The sequence below is a fragment of the Aquila chrysaetos genome, chromosome 21 (assembly GCF_900496995.4).
Source record: "Aquila chrysaetos chrysaetos chromosome 21, bAquChr1.4, whole genome shotgun sequence".
NCBI lineage: Eukaryota > Metazoa > Chordata > Aves > Accipitriformes > Accipitridae > Aquila > Aquila chrysaetos.
The window spans coordinates 22,466,053-22,489,711 of NC_044024.1; the positions used below are offsets into that span (position 1 = coordinate 22,466,053).

Genomic DNA, 23,659 nt, shown 5'->3' on the forward strand with positions numbered 1-23,659 from the left:
GCAGACCCTTGAGAAACAGTGGTTTTGCAATTAAATAATTATTCCTGATTGAAGTCTTTGTTGGGCTGATCTGTCAGAAAGGCTAACAATGAGCACCATGCTAGGCATGCACTGTGTGTGAGAGACAGAATACCACATACTTGTACATACAATAAAGATGAAAGGCTTGCACTGTAGTTAAGAGCATGGGATGGTTTAATCCTGAAATAGCATCTTGCTGATACAAACAAGGTCTGTTTGTTTTTATATGCCTATTTGGGGAATGGCTGCTCTTCAAGTAAACATTCTCTTTTGCATGCAAACACCAATATTTACCTTGACAAGATAGTTTATTATCATTCTTAATTTTCTCTTCCTTTGAATGTTTCCATTCTCTTAACAAGACGGCAAAACCATTGTATGGATAAACAATCTCAAGTGAACAAATTACCACAGCTTAACACATTCCTCCTCATCAGCTGAGCTGCAGTACCTGACCATAAGCATGTTCTTAGTTCTCTCCACTCCTAAATCACATATTAGTTTATGTAATGTTTAAGGTGGATTAAGCAACCATATCTTATTTAGCATTTTTAATAGGCCAAATGTGCCTAAGTGACAAGTTCTCCATTTGTTAGGCATTATTCCTTTCTGAAAGGTGAAGGGTGAAATGAGAAAAACACAAATGCTGGAAGTTACAGGGTGCAACAGTACATAAGTATACAAAACAGGACAACTAAGACTATTTTTAGGTGTAAAGGGGATAAGGAGAAAAGAATTCACCACAGAAAAGAAAGCAAACCTATCTCAATAACTTTATCTATCTCACTGCCTGAGTGAACCTCGGGAAGTACAAAGGGAAGCAGAGCTAACTTTTGCTGAACTCCTGCCTGGCCTCATGATTCAATCTCTGTTGCCAAATTCAATGGATTAAAAGAGGCAGTGGATGTGCAAAGAGACAATGTGACTCTGTCTTCCATTATCCCAGCAAGGGAGATTAATAAATGTGATTCCAATATCTATTTTCCCTCTATGTCAAGTGAACCTGCTTCAGTGCACACCACCATTTACTTCAGTTTTCTCCAGATTCCCCTGAAAATGAACCTGTCTCTCAAGTGCTCCCAGCAGATAAATGACAATGCATAAAATACAGACTTAGAAAGTATTTCTGTAGCAGGATGATGGAGAGACATAAAAGACAGGGTAGCTTATCTAGTTCCTTCCGTCAGCCCTATTGGGACTTTTCCTGTCCCAACAGATGTTCTCCAGTGCTTTGCCCAAGCTAGTTTTTTATCTCAAGGGATAAAACTTCCATCACTTCTCTTGGGAAACTGCTCCCCTAGCTCTAAGACCTCACTACTAGATATCCTCCCAAACTCCTATTAAAATTTAAGTTCTGTTATGTTTGTTCACTTTCAAGCCATTTCTGCTTCCCTCTGCGGAGACACTGTCCTGACACCAAGGTGCTATTTCTGAGGTGCAGTATCTCAGTGGAAAGTGACTTTAGATGACCTAGTTTCAGACTAACTCCTCACACCAGCTCTCCATTCCATTGCTTCGATTTAACGTGGTGAAATGAGGTGGATCTTCAGTGCTTCCTAAGTACGGTGGTAATCTATGCACAGTGCTGTATCAGCTCATATCAGCTAAACATGGGGACATGTCACCTGTTCCTGCTGACTGGTAAAGCAGAAAATGAGAAAGAACCCAGTAGAAGTCATTGGAAACGCCAAGTCCTTACCTGTCACTACCAGCTGCATGGTGAGGTTCTTATACAGGCCATATTTTGCATTGCTCAAGACGATGGTATAGTTTCCAGCATGCTTCGGTCTCACATCTCTTATGCCCAGTCTGTACTTCATTGGATCCGGCTCATAGCAAGTGTGGTTATCCTTGATCAGTTTGCCGTCTTTGTACCTGTTTTGAAAGTCCCATCAAGGCTCATCATGTGCATGCATGCATGTTAGCCCTCAGAAAACTTAACTCTTACCCAAGTTAGGGTGGGTAAAGAGTCATCCTTTGGAAACAGCAAGGGAAACACAGATCTATAATCGCTGCTTGAATTGGACAACTATTCCTTTTTATCCTTCCACTCTAAAACTGAGTAGCATCTGCAGTGCTATGGGGTGGCTTCATCTAACAAACAGGAAAAAGACATTTTAATGGATCTGAATGAACAGTGCCTCTCGCATGCTCAACTATGATCAGAAATGTACATCTAGATGCCCCCAAATTATGCTGGATGTGCAATACTAAGTGCAGGAAATCGTGGGCTAGCCAAAATTTATGGCATCAGTTTTAAAACAATGTATTAATTACGTAGAATTTTCTTTCGATATGTGTATATGACCCTTTACTGTTTCTGAAAAAGCTAAAGTCTGTGACCTGGAGAATTGACAGTCAATAGGAAGGTCAGTGAGGAATCCACAATCTTGAATCTTTACCAGCTAAGAGTAGGAGAGCAGACTCCTCTTCACTGCTAATCCAATATGCAGATTGGGGATATGAATATGAAATAGGCCTGACTTTGCCACACACAGAGCTTTAGGCTTGGTGGAAGGAGAAGCTGGGGCATGTATCCTGCAGCCTGAGAATGCTGGAAAACTCCTTTACAGTCGTTTAAACAACTGTACTGAGAGACCTCCAACATCAACAGCTGTAGCCTCAAACATGCAGGGAAGGCAGCTCTGGTGGTCCCAGGCAGCTACCACGCAGCTCCACGCTGAGCCCCGAGAACAAAGCTTTGGCAGAGAAAAGGGAGACGGTCCCCACTTCAACTCACAAAAACATTTCCACCTCCTAAATAACAGCAACAATTAAAAATATTTCCTGGCAGCACTGATTTCACTGGTCTGACTGAATATTAGAGAATTTCATGTTATTTCACTGCTAAAAAAATGCAGCAAACCCATCCCTGACCAATACCTTTTGCTGACTGCCAGGCCCCCCTGAGCAGCACTCAGCTGGCCAAGGAAAAGTGCACTGTGCAGGTGCTAACTCACCCAAGCCACCTTCTCTGCCAGGACAGGCAAACCCATGCCAGCTGTCATACGGGATTTCATACAGTTAAAGGTGTATGAGGTGTTGGATGGGGTTGTTAAAGACCCCCTGCAGAATGAAGCACAGAAGAAGTAGCAAGAGAGAGGACACGCGATGAAAGGATAAAGAGAGAAATTAATGTCTCCTGGAGTTGCTGACATGTTGCCCCTCCTATTAAGCTGATCCATTACAGTACTGGTGGAGCCTCTAGTTTGCTCGGGAGAATTCATTGCATTGCCTGCGAGGATCTACATTGCCGGTGGTACAGGACTGGAGAAAGTTATTTAAAAGTTATGAAGAGAAACAATTTCTCATGTTGAGGATGTGTCCTGCAGCTTTCTGTTGTGCATTGCCTCCTTGCAGAGTGACCACCACTAATGGTGGTAAACTGGCAACCCTTCCCCAATAGCTTTCTACTTGAATCTTCCAAACAGTTCTGTGTCCAGGGTAATGAAACCCCCATTTTTCCTGTAGGGACCTTTTCTACAGGACTAGAAGAGAAAAATAGCATGGGAAAGAGGTATGGCTTGCTCAGCTTCACATGTCAGCACAGAAGGGAGTCACATCTTAGCTGAACTGTGAGGCCACAGCTACAAGCATTCCCAGCTCTCCTCTTTTACCTGTGTGGTAAGGAACAGTGAAAATCTGTTCTAGACAGGAGCCCGAAAGAAGGTTGTGTATTCCTGATTTTGCTCAAGATGATGGTACTCACCAGGTGACACTTGGACGAGGAAAGGCGTCAACCTTTGCAGCTAGTTTCAGTGACTTGTGTCCTGATGTAATCTCGTAGTAAGGCCCTTTCTTATGTGAAACTGTAATGAAAGGTTTGTCTGGAAAGAGAAATGAAGGGTAAGACAAATAATGGCAGATCTGCCACAGTACAGCGCTCACATCTTTGAACTGTGTTGTGTCTACCCTGGATTTTTTGCAATACAGATCTGTAGAAGCTGCAGACAACCAAATGGAATGACAAGCTGTTACTGCAGCTCCCCTGCAAAGCTCGGCCACAGCCAGTAAGGTCTATCTCCAGATGAAGGACTTTATATTTAAAGCAGAGAATACACATCTGCATTGCCCCTGGAGCAGTGTGTAAAAATGCCTGGGGTATCTCTTGTCCACGTGAATGCCAGCAGGCCAGATTTTCCAGGGCATCAGCAACCACATTTGGTGCCAGGTTTTTCAAGCCAGTTCAGCTCCCAGTTAATCCATGTCCTCAGACATGTTTCAGTCTTGAACTCTCTAAAGTTTCTTTGAAAACATAGTGCTGAGTGCTGCCTCTCTCATAGACTGATTACAGATTATAGATGATTAATGGTTGTTTTAACTAGTTGGCATGCTTCCTAATGCCATTTCAACAGACTTAATCAACAGATTTAATAATGTGGCATTATTGTTTAAGCTTAACAGTCTTGGTTCTTGGGTATTCTGGTTTAGCTGCAGAACTTACCATACACTGTAACTGTGACATTGGCCTCCAGCCTTGTTACGTTGAATGTTTTGCATACATACAGGCCTCCGTCTTGCATGGTGACATTTTCAATTGTCAGGCTACTGCCAACTTTATTCACCATGCCAGTCTGGTCTATTGTTCTTCTAGGATAAGGGTGCTGGAAGTCAGAAAAAAGGGGGTCAAAAAGCAGCATAAACTGGATTATTTTGTTCATCCTTTCAAAGCCTGCCAGTAAAGAAAAACAGTGATTCATATCAAAATTATCATATCTCCCCAACACTGAAATAAATAATATAAAAGGCAAATCAGCAGGAAGAGTTCTTGTGTGAGGTTTCATTATCAAGTCTAATAAGAGAGAGAAATGGAGTGGAACTATGGTGCTTCTCTACTGAAATCTGGGCAGGCAGGTAAATAAGGGGATGCATCACAGATCAGCCTCTCTTAGGGATCAAATCTCAGGGATCTCAGTGCAAACATGCTGTGGGCATCTGTAGGGTCAGAGTTGTGCTTTGAGTTTTGGTTTTGTTTTAGTTTTTTTTTTTGTCACAGTCAAGTTTTTTTCTGTCTTAAAACCTCCTACTTTCTAAAAGAAATATATTATGACAGAAATATAATATATTATGACAGCCAAGTGCCAATGCAAATTGCTGAAGAATTTTAGAAAGCATTATCGCTTCTGATAGGATTTTTGATCCCAGAGATTTGGCCACAAAATTTTACATTTAAAATGTTAGAAATCTAAGGAGGGTTCATAGAAAAACAACTCTATTCCATCATATGGGGTTCAAGGAACAAAATTCAGTAACTCCATATTGCTTGCACTTCTGTAAATTCTATATTATATTTTCTGTAGCTTCTTCACCAAAACAAAATCAGACATTCTTTCTTTAAGTAAACAAAATAAGTAAAAAAATAATCAATTTTTAGGAATCACATTTTACACTTTTCCAAGAGGCTTAGATGCTTCTTTGAAATGTATATTTTGCTGAACTAAAAAGAAAAAAAAGCAATCATTTTAATTCCGAGCATCAAACAGAACCATGAGTAATATCTCAGGTAAATGAACTGATTTGGAAAATACCCTTTCTTCCCGCTGTTTTTCCATAGAACTGAAAGGTTTTAGCACATCAAAGCAAATGCTCAGCCTCTTACATGTTTCTGCTTCAAATTTGGCATTTTTGTATTGCATTCCACAGAAAGCTCAAGAACCTACACTCAGAATTTAGATTTCATTCTTTGGTGGAGATTTCAGCAGATACAATTGGCTTTTGTTTCACTTTTTCCTACTTAATAAATGCCAAGATGGATGAGCAGATTGACAACTTGCAACCTTCATGGCTGCCTTTGAAACTTGCCACTGTGAGCCGGGATCAACAAACAGGCCAGAAGAAATGGGACAGCTATTCTTCCCAACAAGAAACATACACTCCTGGCTTTTCTTGCAAGCACATATTTAGCCTGAGATTCGCAGTTTAATTCACAGGTTCAAGATGGTCAGATAAGTTTTAGATTCATCCAAACTAAAAATACAATCAATTGTAGGCTTACAAGTGGTTGGATGTATTTCAGAATAAGTAGTAGTTATGGTTTACTCGGCCCTGTGAACAGATCTTTCTTTTGGGTAGGGGGAGACTGCATGAAGGCAGAATACTGAATTTTCATCAACTCACTCTCCCACTGGGACATGTCCATATGAGCTCAATGCGCCCATTGATGAAGGTTTCTGCTCTGCATTCCAAATAAAGAGTTTCTCCGACCAGCAGTTTTTTGGGAGTTGCTTTCAGAGCCAGGTTCTGTACTCTGCCCTCTGAAATGAAAAAGGAAAGGTATAACCTTGCAGCACTCTCTACATAAATGACATTTAAGATGGAGTCTGCACTCCGATTGCCTCTCCAACATCTGCTCCTTTCACAGTTTCCAGAACACCTCACCTTCTTCTGTCATTTCTATGGAAATTGTTGGAAATGCCCACACAATGGAAACATTAGGTCAGTTATATGAATGCCTGAACATCAGCTGATCAAACTAACTGATCATGTGGACAGACTAATTTATGAATTACTTTTCTTGCATTTTCCATGTTTGGCTCCAACCCTCACTCATCAGCTCCACAGCTATTCTTAGATCAAGTTTTCAGTAGTGTCTCATGAAACATGTTTCTCCTGCCATCTGATAACCAGCTACCTTTTCTTTCTGAATGGGATCCCCAAATCTTGGTCTTCTATATTTATTAATGCCTTAAAAACATCAACTCTGAAATAAGCCTGCATTATGTTTATGGTGCCCCATACCAAACACACATCTGACCACTGTACAGTAACATATTATAGAGTAAGGTATTGCCTGTGTCCTTTTGGGCTAGAGAGGGATGACCTAATGGGTTTTTTAGCTTTGCATTCATGATTCTAGTAAAAAATAATTACTCCAACAATGAAGAAAGAGAGAGAGAGAGAGAGAGAGATTTACAAGACTTTTATTTGGCTGCCATACAAATTTACAAGCCTCTTGTGTAAAGCTGAGTGCTAATTGTATAGAAGGATGCCATGATCTAATGGGAATGAAGTCACAATAAACTCTCCTCTGTCAAAATTATAATATATGAGGAGAGAAAGAACATACATTGAAAACAAAGGAAAAATAAATGCTAATTGGCTTCATATAAATCCCCAGCACTCAACAATTTAATGTTTAGTTGCTTCAAATTCAGATTTTAATTCTGAGCTGAAGCTCAACTGTAAATACAATGGAAAGGGTATAGTAAATCACCAAGAGAAACTATATAAAAAAGCAAAGATTTGAATTAGCAGTTTAATGAGATTTTTATACCATGATCTTGTGTTTTTAATGACCAAAAGCAAAAAGAAAGCTACTGTTTGGTTTACCCTAAACCAGCAGTTGTTTTAATGTAAATATAGCTCAATCCAAGCAAACAAAGCCTTGGTGGGGTTTGAATAAAATACTCCTATTTTGTACCACCTCAACACTTGGTAATTTTTCAAAACCAAGAGTGGATCAAATCCAAGTTCTGTTGAATAGGAAAAAAAGGGGAAGAGTGAGTTTGCTTTTAGCGTTCCAGCTTGGACTTGCTACAAACACATACCAATTAGATATATCAAATGTAATTGAGGCTAACCAAGAAATAATACCCAGGGGTTTAGCTATGGAATAGAAACATTGTGGTCATTCCTTGGCTCACAGTAGTCACTCACCCAGTCTCTGTGCTAGGTAATAGGAGGTGAACACACTTCCATTGACATTTGCAGTGCATGTGAGTACTCCAGAGTAAACAAAAGAATGAGAGGGGATGACAAATCCTTTTCTTGGGTCCCACACCATCCCCTTGAAGTTCATCTCTACAGAGTAAGGATACTGAAAGAGAACAGACAGATAGGAGGCTTGTGAGACATTCCCTTTCCCCCCAGACCATAGCGGCGACCAGCCAAGGCTGTTCTGCTTTAGAGGCAGGGTAGATATTTGACCTTTCAGAGTGGTTGGTGGTCTCATTCCACACATATCTTAAGCAACATCAACATAAGCAAATAGAAAAGCCCTCCCTAAGGTATGACTGTCTTTGAAATCCAAAACTTGGACACCATAACTAGGGCTTTTGATTCAGTAGCCCCTGTCCTCTCAGATCTTAGGCAAGATGCCATGCTACCCATTGTAGGTCCCATTTCCCTCATCTCTATACTGGAAATAATTATGCTTATCTTATATGGATTTTGTAGGGTAATCTTTTTGGAAATGTTTAAGGACAAAGTTTGCTTCTCCTAATGCTACATGCAGCTACCACATGTTTTCCTGGGATCTCACAGTACTTTCAAATATGTGTGAAGTTAGACCCCCCAAAATCAGAATTCTTCATGTTACTAACTCACCTGATGGCAGTCATCTGTAAGCTATGGTCTATGAATCTATATCAGATTCACTCTATATCACAGAAAGGGATGAGACATTTTCAAAGCAGCCTATTGATTTCCACTAGGCACGGAAGCAGCCTGGATAACTTAAGATCGTAAATCATAGGATGGCAGAAATAAGGGGACTTAGTAACGTAGATATTTTTTTCCCTAAATTCATAAATACTTGTAATGTTCTGAGATTCTTGAAAAAACAGTATCTATAAGTTCTGCTTATGAGGAAGAAGTGAGGATACAGAAGGCAAATGTTGAAAATAAACTAGAGCAAAAATTAATTTAATAAGAATGAACACTCTGTATACCCTTGGACAGCACCAATGTCAAGCAGGTTAGCTTTTGTTGGTGGGAATATTTAGGTTTTTTATTTATTATTATTATTATTATTATTATTATTATTATTATTATTATTATTATTATTGTTATTGTTATTATTGTTATTATTTCTTCTTCATTATTTTATTATTACCACATGGGGAAATCCTCTATTTGCTTGAGAAAATGCATTTTACTTTCCAATAATTTTGAAAATCCTGGATTATAAAGTAGAAAATAAATATGTGAAATTAAATGCAGACAATTAAATGCAGCTCAGGAGTCTGTAAAAGAGCAGATCACTGAAATTCACCCATTTCAGCCTATTTGCAGGCAGGTGAGTGGAAGCACAGGCTGTAGGTCTGACTCTTCCAGCAGGACACAGGAAAGCTCTTTAGGACTGAGGATGTGCTTTAGGAGTGTTGAGATCACTTCTGGCTGAAAAATGAAGAGTTTGGGGAAAGCTCAATGTGCCTACAGTTGCCACATGATAACTAAGTTTATTTGCACAGTGCTTCTCCCTCCAACTTATCATATACTGGCTTCTCAAAGATGAGGCAAGTTAATGTTTTCCTTTTCAGAGCTACCTTAGCTTTTGGAGCTAACCAGGGGAAGAGCTGCACTAGGGACCACAAGCGGGAATTTCCCCAATGATGTAATAGTTTTGCTCTTATTCTTGTTGTTATGCACCATGCAATTTATTTTTCTGTCTCCAAACAAACAGTAGTCTTGTATGGCAGTGCAGTTTAAATAGGATTCTGTTTAAATAATACTCCTATTGCGAAGAAATTTCAGCTCCAGGCTTTGAGAGCTGATGCTCATACCCCTCATATGAATACACAATTGATCAGGTTGGCATTGTTTTAGGTCGCTTGTTATTATATTTTCAGTAGAGACCAAAGACAAAGGAATTATGACTGTGGGGCAGTGACTGGTGATGCTGCTGTGGGGAAGGAGGCACAGCGAGGCAGTTGCTTTCTTTTGGAACAGCAGTTCTCTTCTGACAGTAGTAGGAAACATGGATTTCATGTAAATACTTTCAAAGTAATCAAGCTGTGGTATCTCTGTTCAGAACCATTAGGAAAATTCAGGAAAATTACAGAAAGAGATCTGAGACCTGAGGCTTAAATCATGCTTTAACACCCATGAAGGTCAAAGCTGTAAGTGGCAAAAGCACACTGAACCAGATCAGTGACTAAACAGATCTGACAAGACTGAAAATGCTTTTTTTTGCCCAGAATTAATATCATGTTAAGCAAAATTAGAAGTTTGAATTGTGTGTCTTAGCATGGGTTTATTAATAACAAAGATGATATGTAGAGTTAGCTGGGATCTGTTTAGTATTAGCAAGAGGTACCTTTCCCCATACATATTTAAAGGCCAGAGAGTGCAATGATTTTAAAGTATAATGGTAACATAAGGAACTTAATTTACGGTGGAAAAAAGTACATTTTCTACAAGAATAATAAAATGTGATAAAGCTGAACTTCATGGTTTGGCAGCTCTGCTCCCTGATGGCTAGGGGAAGGGGAAAGAAAAAATAACCTTACTCAGGAGGCCCTTTTCAACACTACACACATATTAAACGTCTTCATAAAATATTCAAAAAATATATACTTAAACAATCAAACAAAAAGCATCAATGCTACTTGAAGGAAATCACAGTGGCTTTCCTCCCTTTGAAGTTTGTTGTCTATTGGAGATTAAATTTGGAAGAAGAGGATGTTCTAAATTTGTCTGATCGCCTTATTCACCTCTCCTCCCCCATCCTTACCTCCACCCCTCTCCCACCCCGCTTCCTCTTCGCATGGGAAGCCGCCACCTTGGCTCCACACGGCGCTATGACATTCCCAGACAGGGCAAAACAAGCGGTGACTTTCCGTAGATGGGAGCCGGGGGCTGGCGGCTCCCGAAGCCAACACACGCCTCCCAAAGCGCGTCCCCTTGAGTAGCTTACAGCTCACAGCCTCGGGAGAGTTTCTTTGGGGAGCGGCACTCAACATCTACATCCCTGCCCCGCAGTCCAGCTGCTCTCCCTTGAAGGGGAAAAATCTTTTGGGGACAATTTTCTTTGCAATTTGAAAGGGAGATTTCAGTGGAGATTTCATTCCAGCAGCAGCCTGCAGCAAGGTAAAGGACTTCAGTTTGTGTTTGAAGAAATTACCGGGAGAGAATTCAGCTGGCAAGCAGGGAGAGCAGGGCTGCCTATAAATAAGGGGATAAATGTGGAGGTCTGCTTGGTCGAGGTTCCAAGGCCACATTTAGGCTTATGTGACTGTGCCGAAGTCAGCAGCTGTACTCCAGCAATGAATTTGGTTGAAGTAGGCTAAAATAAGATGGGGGTGTTTCATTTTTATAGCCAAGGAGGAGAAGGTGATAACACTTATCCAGGCTAAAGTGATAAGCTGTAACTGGAGAGGAGCCTTATTCCCCCCTCCTTTAATCCCTACTGACAAAATTTAAAAATAGAGATCTGCTAAAGCAATAAGGCCAGTGCTGTCCCTCTGCACGTCTACTGGAAATTTGCCATTGGTCTCAGCAGGAGCCGGAGCACGGTCTCAGGCCTCTGTGATTTCATGTGCTATCTCCCAGGAGAAGGACACATCTAACAACTAAGACATCTAACTGCTAAGAGGAGCAGAGGTCCTCAGACCCCTCTACCAGCACAGCATCAGCCCATCTGCATGCGCTCTGCTATCACGCTATAACTAACAGAACAACCTGATCTCTTACAGCCCCTCCAGAACAGGCTGTGGAAAAGGGGCAGAGGCAGAGGATGAGCTCTTGTTCCCATTAGGACAGCTCAAGCAGTCAGCCTAGCAGGGGAATGGAAAGGCACATAACCTAGTAGGTAAAAGACAGGATTGGAGTCAGGAGACCTATGTTCTGTTCCTCAGTCCATGATAGGCTTCTCTATAGAGCAGTTCTAAAGCCCTTTAAATGAGTAACTAGATCTCCATCGATTGAGGAAGCCCCAGACCTTAAATTTCCACTTTTTTAATACAAAATGGCCTTGGCCTCCACAGACCATTCCGTAACCTTGACATTCAGATGTAACTGCTGCCGAAGGGATGGATGCTGTAGCCATTTATTCCCAAGGCTGAAACTTGGTTTAAATTTATGAAATCAAGAAAAAATGGGCAAATGTTCTGAGGAGGTTCAAGGTATAAAAAGAGATAAACTTTCATGAGGATAGCTAATAGCCAGGTGTTATACAAAGAATTCTAAAGAAAAATAGCACCTTGTCATCTATCTTTGCCAATTTATGGAGGAACATGAAGCCACAAGCTGAGAAAAATATGTGATAAACGCAGCCTAATCCCCCAAACACCCTTGTACACTGCAAGAGCAGGACTGTGCTTCCGGATTTTCAGTGTCTTTGCTATTTTTTTCTGAAAGTTACCCAGTTTCATACATTTTATTTTGTATTTTTACCCATTGTGTTGGCAGCCCAGACCTCTGAATTGATTGAGTTTCTCTGAAATAGTCACTTACCTGGGTAAGCTTAGGTTTGATATCTGGCGAGGTAACTCGGCAAGGGATAACAACCGTTTTCTTAGTGTCCAAAATATAGATTATTTCAGGATGTTCCGGGTGAATGTCCACAAATGGATTTCTGTCGTCTGCAGGGAAAAGAACATTGATTTGAAAAACTGCTCCTTTACTGGTCAATGACCAGAAGGGCACTGAAGTCTGAGCGGGTAACTGCCCACAGAAGGCTCACTGTAGTGTGTGACAAGACTTCTAGTCACATCTTGCTTGTTTGCAAATGCCAGTGTCACGTAGGGTTTATAGCCAATAACCAAGAATTGGAATACCCCATTTCTAACCCTATTTTACCAGTTTGCAGTGTAATCTTGTAAAAACTCCTTTTCTTATCCATTCTCCATCTGTAAAAATGAAGTTAATAAATCAGCTCCACAGGTCTTCATGGCACTGGAGTTAGTTCTTTCCCCAGCACTCTGAATTTCTTTCATAGGTGATATTGTACGGCAGCACTCCTAAATTCCACAGCAGTTAAGTGTTAACAATAGGTTTACAGCAGTTAAGGTAAATCTACTGAAAGAAAAAAAAGCTTCTTTTTGTAAATGAGAATCTCTAGAATACTGCAGAAAGCATGCAAAAAGGGAATGTAGACCCATGATATTCAAAGCTAGGCAAGAATAATCTGTTTAACCTAACAGTGCAGTAACTTGGTCACACTCTTGGGGAACTGTGGGATTTTCTACAGACTGCCACAATAAATCAGACTGGATATACATATACAATAGAAATAAATAAAAATCTGAGGTAGTTTAAGTTAAAGCTTCTGAGTCTCATTCACTGATTTTCCCCTGTATGAATACAGTGATGGTCATCAGAAAATTAAAATAATGTTTGTGAAATCCTAAAAGCTTCAAGATTTTTTAAAAAAGCATTCTTTGACTTGATATTCTTATGGTATAAAGTTCCAAATACCATTCAGCTAATGCAATACCAACTACACCACACAGTGTAGGCAGTCAACCGCTTTTGGTTAGGATTATACTGTCGATAGGGGAGGATGTGCACCCTGTACAATAACCTCAACCTGCTTATCCTTGGCTTGGGACCTGCCTCCACACACTTAATTGTATTTTGGAAATGGCTTCACCTAAAGCATGGGAAATAGCTGACATGAAAGGTTTGTGAACAATCTAGGTTGCAAAAATGTGCTCTGAAGCATTCTGACAGTACTTTAAAAAAGGATGTGCTAGGAGGAAATTAAAATCAGTTTTCAAAAGAATGCTTAATTACTCCCAAATGACCTAAATTGGTAATGAATGCAGTCGGCCAGGGCTGACACATCCAGCGCTTTGGGTCAGTAGGAGGCCTTCAACAATGGCCAAACACTTTATGGCTTTGGAAAAGGGAAACACCTATAGTGTAGGCAACCTGTTCTCCGATGTTGTATAATGAGGAAAAGTGTCCTTCTTGATGAAGGTCATTAATGTGCTTCCTGCACTCCCCTAGTATCCTCATGCCATGTTTCCTCTCTAATTTCTGATGTAATATTAGGGGATGTTTTATAGAGATACAAAACAGTGACTTATCGCTCGGTGGATCTAGCCCCCCGGTTCATCCAGAAATCGCCCAGCACGGCACACCTCTATGCAAATCCACGAAAAAGCCCACACCCTACCAAATCAACACAACGCTCCTTCCAGATCTTGGGGAACCCTCCCGCTCTCCGCAGCCGAGAGGCCGGCGCTGGAGCCGGGCGAGGAGAGCGGAGCCGGAGGCGGCCGGCCGAGGCGGAGGAGCAGCCGCTTCAGGAGGGCCGTGCTGGACAGTTCCCGGCGGGGCAGCGCCGGGGGCAGCGCCGGGGGCAGAGCCCGCGGGGCAGAGCCCGGGGGCAGAGCCCTGTCGCAGCAGGGCCAGCGCCTCTCCTCTCTTACGGCCCCTCGGTTTAGCACGCGTTGGCCTGACTCCGCCAGCACGGCGTGAGAGTGTGTCCGGTAAAGGCTGCGTGTACCCGCGTCTGTGATCAGACGCCTCTCAAACGCAGAAATCAAAGCCACGGGCTGTGTTTAAGAGCCTGGACGGTGTGATTGTCTTGGTTTAGCACCAACGCGTCAGGCCAGCTGGCCCCGATCCTTTCACCTAAACGCATGCTCTCATTTTACATCTCAGGCTGTTGTGGCAGCTGCTCCGTGATTGAAGAAAGCCCCAGTTGAAGCGTGTTGGAGTAACGCTATCTATTCATCCCATGAATCCTTGCACTACCGTATCAGGCTGCTCTCCCTCCTTCATCTGTTGGCAAAACGGGGAATGTTCTAAAATCTCCATGAAAAGATGGCAAAATATTTCTCTAACTTTTTTAGCTAGTGAGGAAAAAGTCCCATACATGGAGTTTTAAAAATTCCAAGTATCCCTTTCTGGGTGTTGGCCATTTTGCCTACTCTCGAGAAAGAATCTAAAACCGTGACACCCTCCAGAATTTCTCCTTTCCTAGTACTCCATCCCTGGCAAACAGTCTTTTGCTTCAAATCAGTGGGGATCCATTTTTCACTTTAAAACAAATGTTCACCCTTTGGACCCTGGCAAGGAACTGTGTATTCCATACTGGAGGATCTGTAATTAAACAGTAGGTGAAGTGCTTATTTATGTTGAATTTTTCTGGGTAACAAGCGTTCTACATGTAAGTGATGTAACTATGCGTATTGGTGATCTGCAGAACAGTTTGAACATGGAGTATGAGATTTGGATTTGCACTTCCACAGCTCCACTGACAAAGGAAAACACAGAGTTGGTGTAGCTCACTCGCTTTGTCTTTTATTTCCCCATAACTGGTAACTCATCTGGGAACAGGTCATTCATCTGGGGATATCAATGTTCATTTCTTGGCTAATGACAACAGTCTTTGCTTAAGGAATGTCATGGAAATACACAAGTGCTGTCCCTTGGAATTAATCTTAGAAGAATTAGCTCGGTGCAGAGCTGGAGTTCCTTTGCTCCACAACCCAAAACAGTTTCACTCACAAAAACATGAAGGGTGAAAGGCAGAGACTGAGACAGGAGAGTGGGACTGTTGCCTTTTGTACTTTTGATTGCTTAATTTTAGCTCTGAGAACTGGAAATAGGATTCCTAGTGGACAAAATGTACCACATGTTTCATCATGATGAGAGCAAATGTTGGAGCTCCTTGTGTGTATCAGAAAGGTCACGTGTTATGATGATGTTTTACAAAAGGCACTTGGGTCACTGTGCAAGTACAAGAGATGTGTGATTAATGTGGGGAGCTATGACAAGGAGCTGATCAGTAGCACTGAACATGAGGCAGTAAAACAGAAGATAAAGACCAGAAATCTGGATGATGTCTATCATTTCTAGTAATGTCTTTTCATGTCAGCTTTTAGTCCATGCCATTGATTTATTCTGACTGGGTTGGTCTATTTAAAAGCATGTACGTGGGAGTAAGGGCATTGCAAGAAACACTATGGGAGAGAGATTAATTAGAATTTAAAAATTAGACCTGTAATGTCCTCACATTTAGGAAGTTTCAGATACACATCTGGTTAGGCAGGCACTGGTTCTAATCAAGCCTTGAGCTGAGAAACCTGATCTCCGGACCACAACTTTGTAGCTTATTAAAATCCCTAAAACTAATAGGAAATACTGATACTCAATCCAATGTTTTATGCACTTTCCCAAACAGGTCTGCTAAATTATTCTATTGAGTCACATTATGAAAATGTGTTTAGTGTTTGTCCCTGAGCATTAGTGCCGCTTAATATCTCTGCAGTCTTGCTCTCCAGCTAAACGATACTTGGAGGTATCAAATGTGATGATATTTTTATAGCCAATTTTAAGGTTTGTCCCTGAGCATTAGTGCTGCTAAATACCTCTGCAGTCTTGCTCTCCAGCTAAACCATACTTGGAGGTATCAAATGTGGTGATATTTTTATAGCCAATTTTAAAGCTTGTTCAAATGGTGAAAGGCCTTTCTACTTAAAAGAAGACCCTGGATTATTAAAAGAAGATCCGTGGATTATTTGCTATAGGAAAAAGCAGAGAAAGTAGGTTTTTCTGTATTTGCAACAAACACTGGGAGTGCAAAACGTGTCAGGGGAAGTGTATTCAGATCTATTTCTAGTCTATGGAGAAAAAAGAGAGAAAACTAATGTGCCACGTGATGGGGGATAGGACAAGAATATAGGCCAAGAGAAAACTTGCTGTGAAAAAAGGAGCTTCTTGATACCAAACTATTCACAAATCTGGATCAACTTTTGACTAATTGTTTTGACTGAAAAGATGGGAACACTGAATTCAAAAATATTTGTGCCAGTATTTTTAGAGGGAATTTCAGAATAGCACTATTTGTTTAAAAAGTAACATAAATCAAAAGAAGGCAGCTAAGCAAAAGTTAAATAATCTTAAAATGTCAGAAAATATTGAATTATGCAATGATTGAAATATCTTAATCAAAACAGAATAAAATTTCTCAAAAATATTTCCTGTTCAGGGAAAAAAAATAATTATTTAACCCCATTCTCCTCCATTATCTCTCCCTACCTCCAAGACTGACGTCTACCAAATTTTCAGATTCACAACAGACCTAAAAATAGTCTGCTTTTTAAAGCTGTAAATAGGACAGATACTCATCATGGTGATACTAAACTAGTGAAAAACACCTAAACGGGAAGCATGAATTTACAGTGTACGTAACAGAAGGTGTATTTCATTCCTAATTGATTTTTAATAGCAGCCTGCACCTGAATTGCCATATGTCTAGCCAGTAGCTAGAATTACACTATCCCAGATAATAAGCTATAATCTGAATTGGAAGCCAAAATACATAAATCTAGCCTTCTACTATCAGTATGTGAAATCTAGATAGTGTTTTAAAATCACTGTGCAATTAACAACAGCAAAAGGCAGTTTCTGGGTTATAAAGACTGCGTTGGGAAAGGAAAAGGATGGCTTGAGCTGTAATTGATTGTTAATTGCTGGTGGATATCAGGTCTCGTGGACATTATTCTCACTCTGTTTTGAAAAAAAAAGAGAGAAAAAGGGTTTATATTTTATGGGTCCTTCTCTTTCCTACAGTAAGTGAGGTTTCCTAGAGCCCTGTGCAGTAAGCAGATGGCTGTAATTTGTGTTATCTCAGTGCTTTATCCAGTTTATAGCCTTAGCCTAAAGAGAGTTCTCTGTCTGCTAAAGGCCTCCTTTCCTCCCTATTTCAATCTGCAATACTGGAGCTCTTAAACAGGGTGGGATACCTGTGTGAGTAAGTGGAGCAGCTCCTCAAGTGAAGATGCTAAGGTGGCAGGTACTTGCAGGGCTAAACCACTATGGTTTTGGCGTGAGAGCTTAAACATGAGGTTAGGTCTACACTTTGGCCATCAGTGGAAAGTGATTCCGGAATGAAAGGAAAAGGCAGTTGCAGGTGAAGGTCAAGCACTCACTAAATAACCCTGGGTATGTCAGTGAGGCCAGGGAGGCTTTTTTTCCTCCCTAACTGTGAAAGTCTGTGCAAAAGAAAAAATAATATCATCATGCACTAAAGAGTACCAGCACACAGAGCAATGGAGCAAATCTCTGTGCGTCCTGCAGTCTGCTGTGCTTCACTCCAGCTGCTCTAAAAACCCACATAAGCAGGAGCAAGCCGACCCCACTTGCATTGGGAAGGAGACGCTCTAAGCAAGAGCACTTTCCAGGCAGCCTGACTGTTCACTTAACAGATAAGCAAATATAAAGTGGCTCAGCTTTGGATCTTAACAAAATGACAAAGAATAAATACTGAATAGGGAACTAATCAGCTGCCAGCTGATACCTTTGTTATGGTTTGTGCAGACAAAAAAGTGAATCCTTCATGAAACTCCTAAGTAGTTCAGACTGATTGTGGCATGGAAAAATGATCTGCTGGAGCATCGGGAGTGTCACTGCCAGCTTTACAAACATGTTCACCACCTTAAGTTAACCAGCAATCAGTTAACTCCTTGTAAAAAAGTCTCTCAGAGACAGAACTTCTGGAAACAAAAGGGACAGGGTCACTTTTCTTTAAAAATGATAACCTTAGCCTCAAGGAAGATCTCTAATTCCAGATGGTGTAAATCAGTTGCACTCAACTGTTGCAATTTGGAGAGCTGTGGCATGGGAAATGCAGGTGTTGTCCTCTCTGCAGTTACCAGCACTGAACTCCAAGGGAAAAAACTCTCAGCAAAGAAACGCTTTGTGAAAATAGGGTATTTCCCTGTAGCTTGGCACATCTGTTCCTCCTGACTTGGGAAGGTAATACGCCCTATGAATCTCACCCATAAAGAGACACCCACCAATTCCCATAGGACGGTTGAAAAGAATAATTTACCATGGGCTGCAAAGCTCATTACATGTGAAGAAAGACAAGAGCTGTAGCACGTTAGGGACTTATCAGCTGCAGCACCAGCTCCAAGGCGAGGGAAAGGCCCCTTCCCTTCGGTCTCAGACTGGCTGTCTAGCTCTTCAGGTCAGTGGAAGTTTGCAGGAAACTGCAGCCAGGCCAGGGTGTTACTGTTTACCCAGCACAGCTCAAGAGGGAACACAAACAGCAAAGCGAAGGAAACAGAGGCAGCGGGACAGTGGAGGGGAAGGGGGCCTGCTGTCCAGCCACGGGGACAGAGCCAGGCAGAAAAATCAAGCATGCCGCACACAAAAGCAACTCAAAGGTCAAGTGCCTACAAGAACATTGTTTACCTTCAGGCAGTGAAGCCCTTCATGTTTAAATTCTCGTTCTGTCTAGAAGGAGATTAATTGCTGCTTGAGATGAGCTTAGGGAGGGTCCCTTTTAACTCAGCGGTGTAATGGCAATTGCCAGGGGAACGTACAGTTCTCTCTTCAAGCCTCCGCAGTGACAGCATGTGAACACTGGTATGGGACTCCTTTGCCTCGCAGTGACATCTGTTCTTTTGTTTAGTGTTATCTGTAATATAGGTGACTATCTACCAGGAAGTAGTGGAGGTCTGTAATTATGTCAAGCTCACTTGCCATTTGAATCCCAGTCTCCAGAGGGCTCATGGGGCCCGTCCTGCCAGCTGATGAAGCAGAGGGACTTAAAAGCCCTCAGCATTGCAGCCCAGGAACCCAGCATGTTGTAGACTCGGGCTCTCTCCTACAGCTCTTTACTCTTCAGCATTGTATCGCCTGCCTGCGTGTTCGGAACATCCTCCTGAGATGCACACACAGAATTTTGTACAGGATTTTGGGTGCTTTTCATTTCTGCTCGTGTTTCGTACACCGTGATGGCAATTTGTCTCATGATATTTGTATCATATCTAAAGCTGTGGAGATAACAGCACCTCTTCCTTCAGATACTATCCACCAGCCCACAGAGATGATAAGCACTGAATGGCCTTTGAGGACAGTCATCCATGGCTGTTCATGTCTGTGAAATTCCTGAACATTCTCATTTTGCTTCTCACTTTGTTCCTGCTAAAGATAATTCTCTCACCCTCACTATTTATTTTCTTCATTCCATCATACCTTAGCTGGGAAGCCTGGGCAGAGTTTCACAGGTTCTTTAAATTCATGTTTTGACATAATCCACATGAAGTTTGTCTTCATCAAGGTCAAAAACACTGAGGAGGTTTATAATCTGTTCTTTACATTAATGGGATTATTAGCAGTTAAGTGACACTTTGGTCAGAGTATTTTGGAAAGCTTTACAAGGAAGTTGCCTAGTCTGCTGCATTCCTCCTGGTAACCCATCAAAGCTTCTTCTAGGTACAGGAGTAACTTCTATAAAGTCACTTGTTTTGAAACTGGATCTTTGAAAATAAAGGACTTTTCAGTCTGGCAGCCCAATGAAAAGAATTGGTGGTGGAATGTTTAGATTAAACAGAAAGCAGAATATTTTCTCTTTAGACAAAACAAAAGTGACTGCAAAACCCCCAGAAGCCATTCTGAGTCAACATGAAGCATTCTGTTTTGGTCAAATGAAATACATTCTTCCCCTGGAGATTACTGTTAGAAACACAAGAATATTTGTAGAGAAAAATAACTTTAAAAAGTGTTACTTCAAAAATTGTGGAAGCAAAATGCTTCTCATTCATTGTCAAACAAATAAAAACCAACATGGAAAGATTTATTTTTTAAAAAAAACAAGTCTCCATACTTTGGCTGAAATTATATTTCAAGCATCAGGAGAATTCATAAACTCTGACTCCTAACACTAGATTTTAGGCAGACATAGACTTTGTAGAAAATATTGACCAGCTTTACCTGAAGTTGCATTATTAAGAACAGGTCTCCTACATTAGCTGCTGCCAGCTGCAGACCTTGGGTAAGGCTCAGCAATTAGCAATTACTGAGTGGATAAGAAATGGAAAGGAAGAAGTGGGAGAACTGTGTGTGTAATTTTGGCTGTCAGGCTTTCATTTAGAAATTCTTTATCAATGAGAAGGAGGGGATCATTACCTCTTCCTGCTGGGATATCAAGTGCTGTCACTGAGCGAGTGCCAGGAACTTATGCTGCTTGCTCACCATCATATCTTACAAGGCTCCTCCACTTAAAAGTGATCTTTTAGGATATGATTTGAAGATACTGAAGGTCTTGATTCAGAATGGAAAACATCTTACTTTTCCCTTGGATCCAGCCCTTAATACTTGAGGAACAACAGAGAGGGTCCTGCACAGTGACATAGCCTATATTCCCATGTCACGTGGCCCTAAACACTAGGATATGGTGCCAAACCCTTCCACCAGTCTGTGCAAGACAGCCAGCTTATCTGCTGGGCTCCACACTGAGCAGACGGGACAGCATTTGCCTATCTCAGCTTGCTGAGTGTCTGGCAGCAAGTGTAACTGTCTCGGTGTCTCCAGCGTGTAAGAAAGAAGAAATGCAGCTCCAGCTCTGTTCTCACTGGTAATATCTCCTGGAAAGCAAGCCAAAGCCCAAGTCAGGGCTGTCACCCTGGCCCTGCATTTCTGCTTCTCACATTCGGATTATCTCTGTGAACTGTCAAGAGAATTAAGGAGGCAGAAATCAGCTTCAAAGACCATCAGAACCAAAATAGGATCTCATGTGAGGGGTGCTTTCATGCACTTCCATCCTCTTTAGATTTCCCTTGGTGGGGAAGGGATGAAGAAGTTGGGGCTTCACATCTCTGGACTGTACTGTTTGATAAAGAAGAGACTGTGGTTGATGTGACACTCTACCCTGATGCAGTACTTGTACCACCTCTCCTCCTCATTCTTTGCATTAGCAAGGGAGAGCTTATACCCTTTCTTGGGAATGCCTTGCTGCTGGAGCTGACGAGCAGTGAGATGCATGCTCTGACAGGACAAGCTGATTGGATGCATCCCCCTTTTTCCTTCAGGACAGCCTTAACAGAACTTGTGCTCCCATATAAAAGTCTGTCTTGCTTCAGATTCTTGTGCTCTGGACTCCTGGCAGGACTGTACTCTGGCTCAAGCCCGCAGTGCTGGCGCTTCGTGGTGTCTGTATGAACTTTAGAAGGAGCCAGAACTCAAATTCTTCTAGTTACACTGTGTTCCCATGAACATCAGTGCTGAAAACCAAATGTATGGAAACAAATTACTCCCTCAATCCTGCCATGTTCCTAACTCACAGTAACACTGAGATGGTGAAACACCAGCAGCTGAATTGCTCTGGGTGGGGAGACATTGTTAAAATGTTCACCAATCTATGCGTTCAAAGAGTGAACCATGCTAGGCAAAAAAAGGAATTGGTGATTCTACCCCGGTGTACTTGGACCCTTGTGCAGCAACCAACACTGATGTATTGGGCTCACATACGTAATTTTGTGCCAATTACAGTATCTTGGTCAGAGGAGGTGGGAGTCATGTTTCTGAAGCGGTTATTTGAGAACTGGCTCTTATCATGGCCATAATTATTTCAAGAAACAGAGTAACAGCCCTGCTTTGCATAAAAAATAATAGAGGATGTCTGTTGCTGGCCTGCTCGCCCCATGTCTGCGATGAGGACATTGCTTCTTTTAGCCCTACAGTTCTAGCAAAGCAGTACTACTGGGGTGTGTCGACAGGAATCAAAGCATGGCTTGGAAAGTTGGTTGAACTTTTCTAGATGCTATTTGGCAAGATGTGACCAGTTCCAGTTTACACAGTAATGATGTCAGACAAGTTACTGATGGAGAGAAGCAAACCAGAATTGAGCTCATGCTCCTTCCTACTGATGCATTGACTGAGCGGTACAAAAAGGTGTAGCAAATCCCTTACTGCTACATAGAGCTAAGGAGAGCAAGGGGAAATCACTGCGAAAGCTGAGGCAGCATTTCAGCAGGTACAGAGAGCTCTTGAGCTGACCCCTGAGGACTATCTTACTTTGAGACAGTTGCTTTGCTGACAGTAACAGTATTTCAAATAGCTGAGAGCTGCAAGTCCTGACTTCTGTCTAGGCTGGGGCCTGGGATAGTCCGTTGGGAAGGTGAAGAGAATCTTTGCTTGATTTGTCTTTTTTTCCTCCTTCTCTAAGCCATGTTAAATTTTATATGTGCCCTAGGAAACATTGTAGAGAGGGCTCTCTATAGTTTAACACAAAATAGACAGCCTGCCCTTTCCTTTGGCACAGCAATCTCAAAGGTTGAAATAAATGAGTATGTTCCTCACAGGGAAGTATCCATTTGGTTGGGAAGGGTAATTGCAGGAGATAGATAGAAGCAAATGACATTGGCTAGCTGGCTTTGGCAGCATTTGCAGTGGAAATGCCATCCACATGAGACTTTCTGACGTGGGCTCCTATGTCGGCAGCTAATTTGCAGTGAAGACTTGTCTTCACTGCTACTGGTTGAGAGCTGGCTCAGCAGAGACAGCGTATTCTGTGAACTGAGGGTGGGCTTCCCCCATGCACCCTGTTCTCTGACAGCAGCCACGAGAGAGTTGCTTGGCTGCTCTTCCCGTTCAGCACTGCAATGCTGTGTTTGACCAGAAGCTGCGTTTCGCTGCAGAGATTATCCCTCAGAGTTGCAACGAAGTTAAACAACGCAGTTAAAAAACGCCCAACTATTTCTGTTCCAGCCCTAAGCTACGTTGTACTTTCAACAAGGAGATGGGCAACAGGAGAAGGGGATTACAATAAGCAAGGGGGTCTTGCTTATTAATTACGATCCTTGGGACTTGCAGCTGCAGCGGGAAGCAGAAAAGGCCTTGGGAACAATTATTCAGGATTAAGATCCTGAGTTCTCCCTCCCTCCAGACTGTCAGTGCACAGCTGAGGCATGGTGGCTGACCCTGCCGCCTTCAGGTCCCTTATGATCTGACTGATGTGCAGGGGTCACAGCTCAATTGCACCGGGGGGGAGAGCTGCTGAATGCCAGATTCTGACAGAGCTTAGAAACTCCACCAGGGAGGCTGTAAAAACAGAAGCAAGCACAGGAAATAATAGCCAATAAGCAGGGCTTCCGATACAATCATGTTCTCATTTCGGTGTCAAGCAGCAGGCCAGGAATGAAGGGAAAAAATACCATTCCCCTTCCTTTTTTGG

General features: G+C 41.9%; 1 protein-coding gene across 3 annotated transcripts in view; it reads right to left on the reverse strand.

The window, feature by feature from the left end:
• Positions 1-23,659, reverse strand: part of LOC115333495 (vascular endothelial growth factor receptor kdr-like) — a 140,640-nt gene that overhangs the window by 72,020 nt on the left and 44,961 nt on the right. For all 3 annotated transcript variants that reach the window (XM_029996483.2, XM_029996482.2, XM_029996481.2), the window contains exons 4-9: positions 12,196-12,323; positions 7,678-7,837; positions 6,139-6,275; positions 4,466-4,625; positions 3,731-3,848; positions 1,721-1,896 (exon numbers count right to left, since the gene is read on the reverse strand). In XM_029996483.2, the coding sequence (XP_029852343.1) occupies positions 1,721-1,896; positions 3,731-3,848; positions 4,466-4,625; positions 6,139-6,275; positions 7,678-7,837; positions 12,196-12,323 (879 nt within the window). The remainder of the gene's footprint in view (positions 1-1,720; positions 1,897-3,730; positions 3,849-4,465; positions 4,626-6,138; positions 6,276-7,677; positions 7,838-12,195; positions 12,324-23,659) is intronic.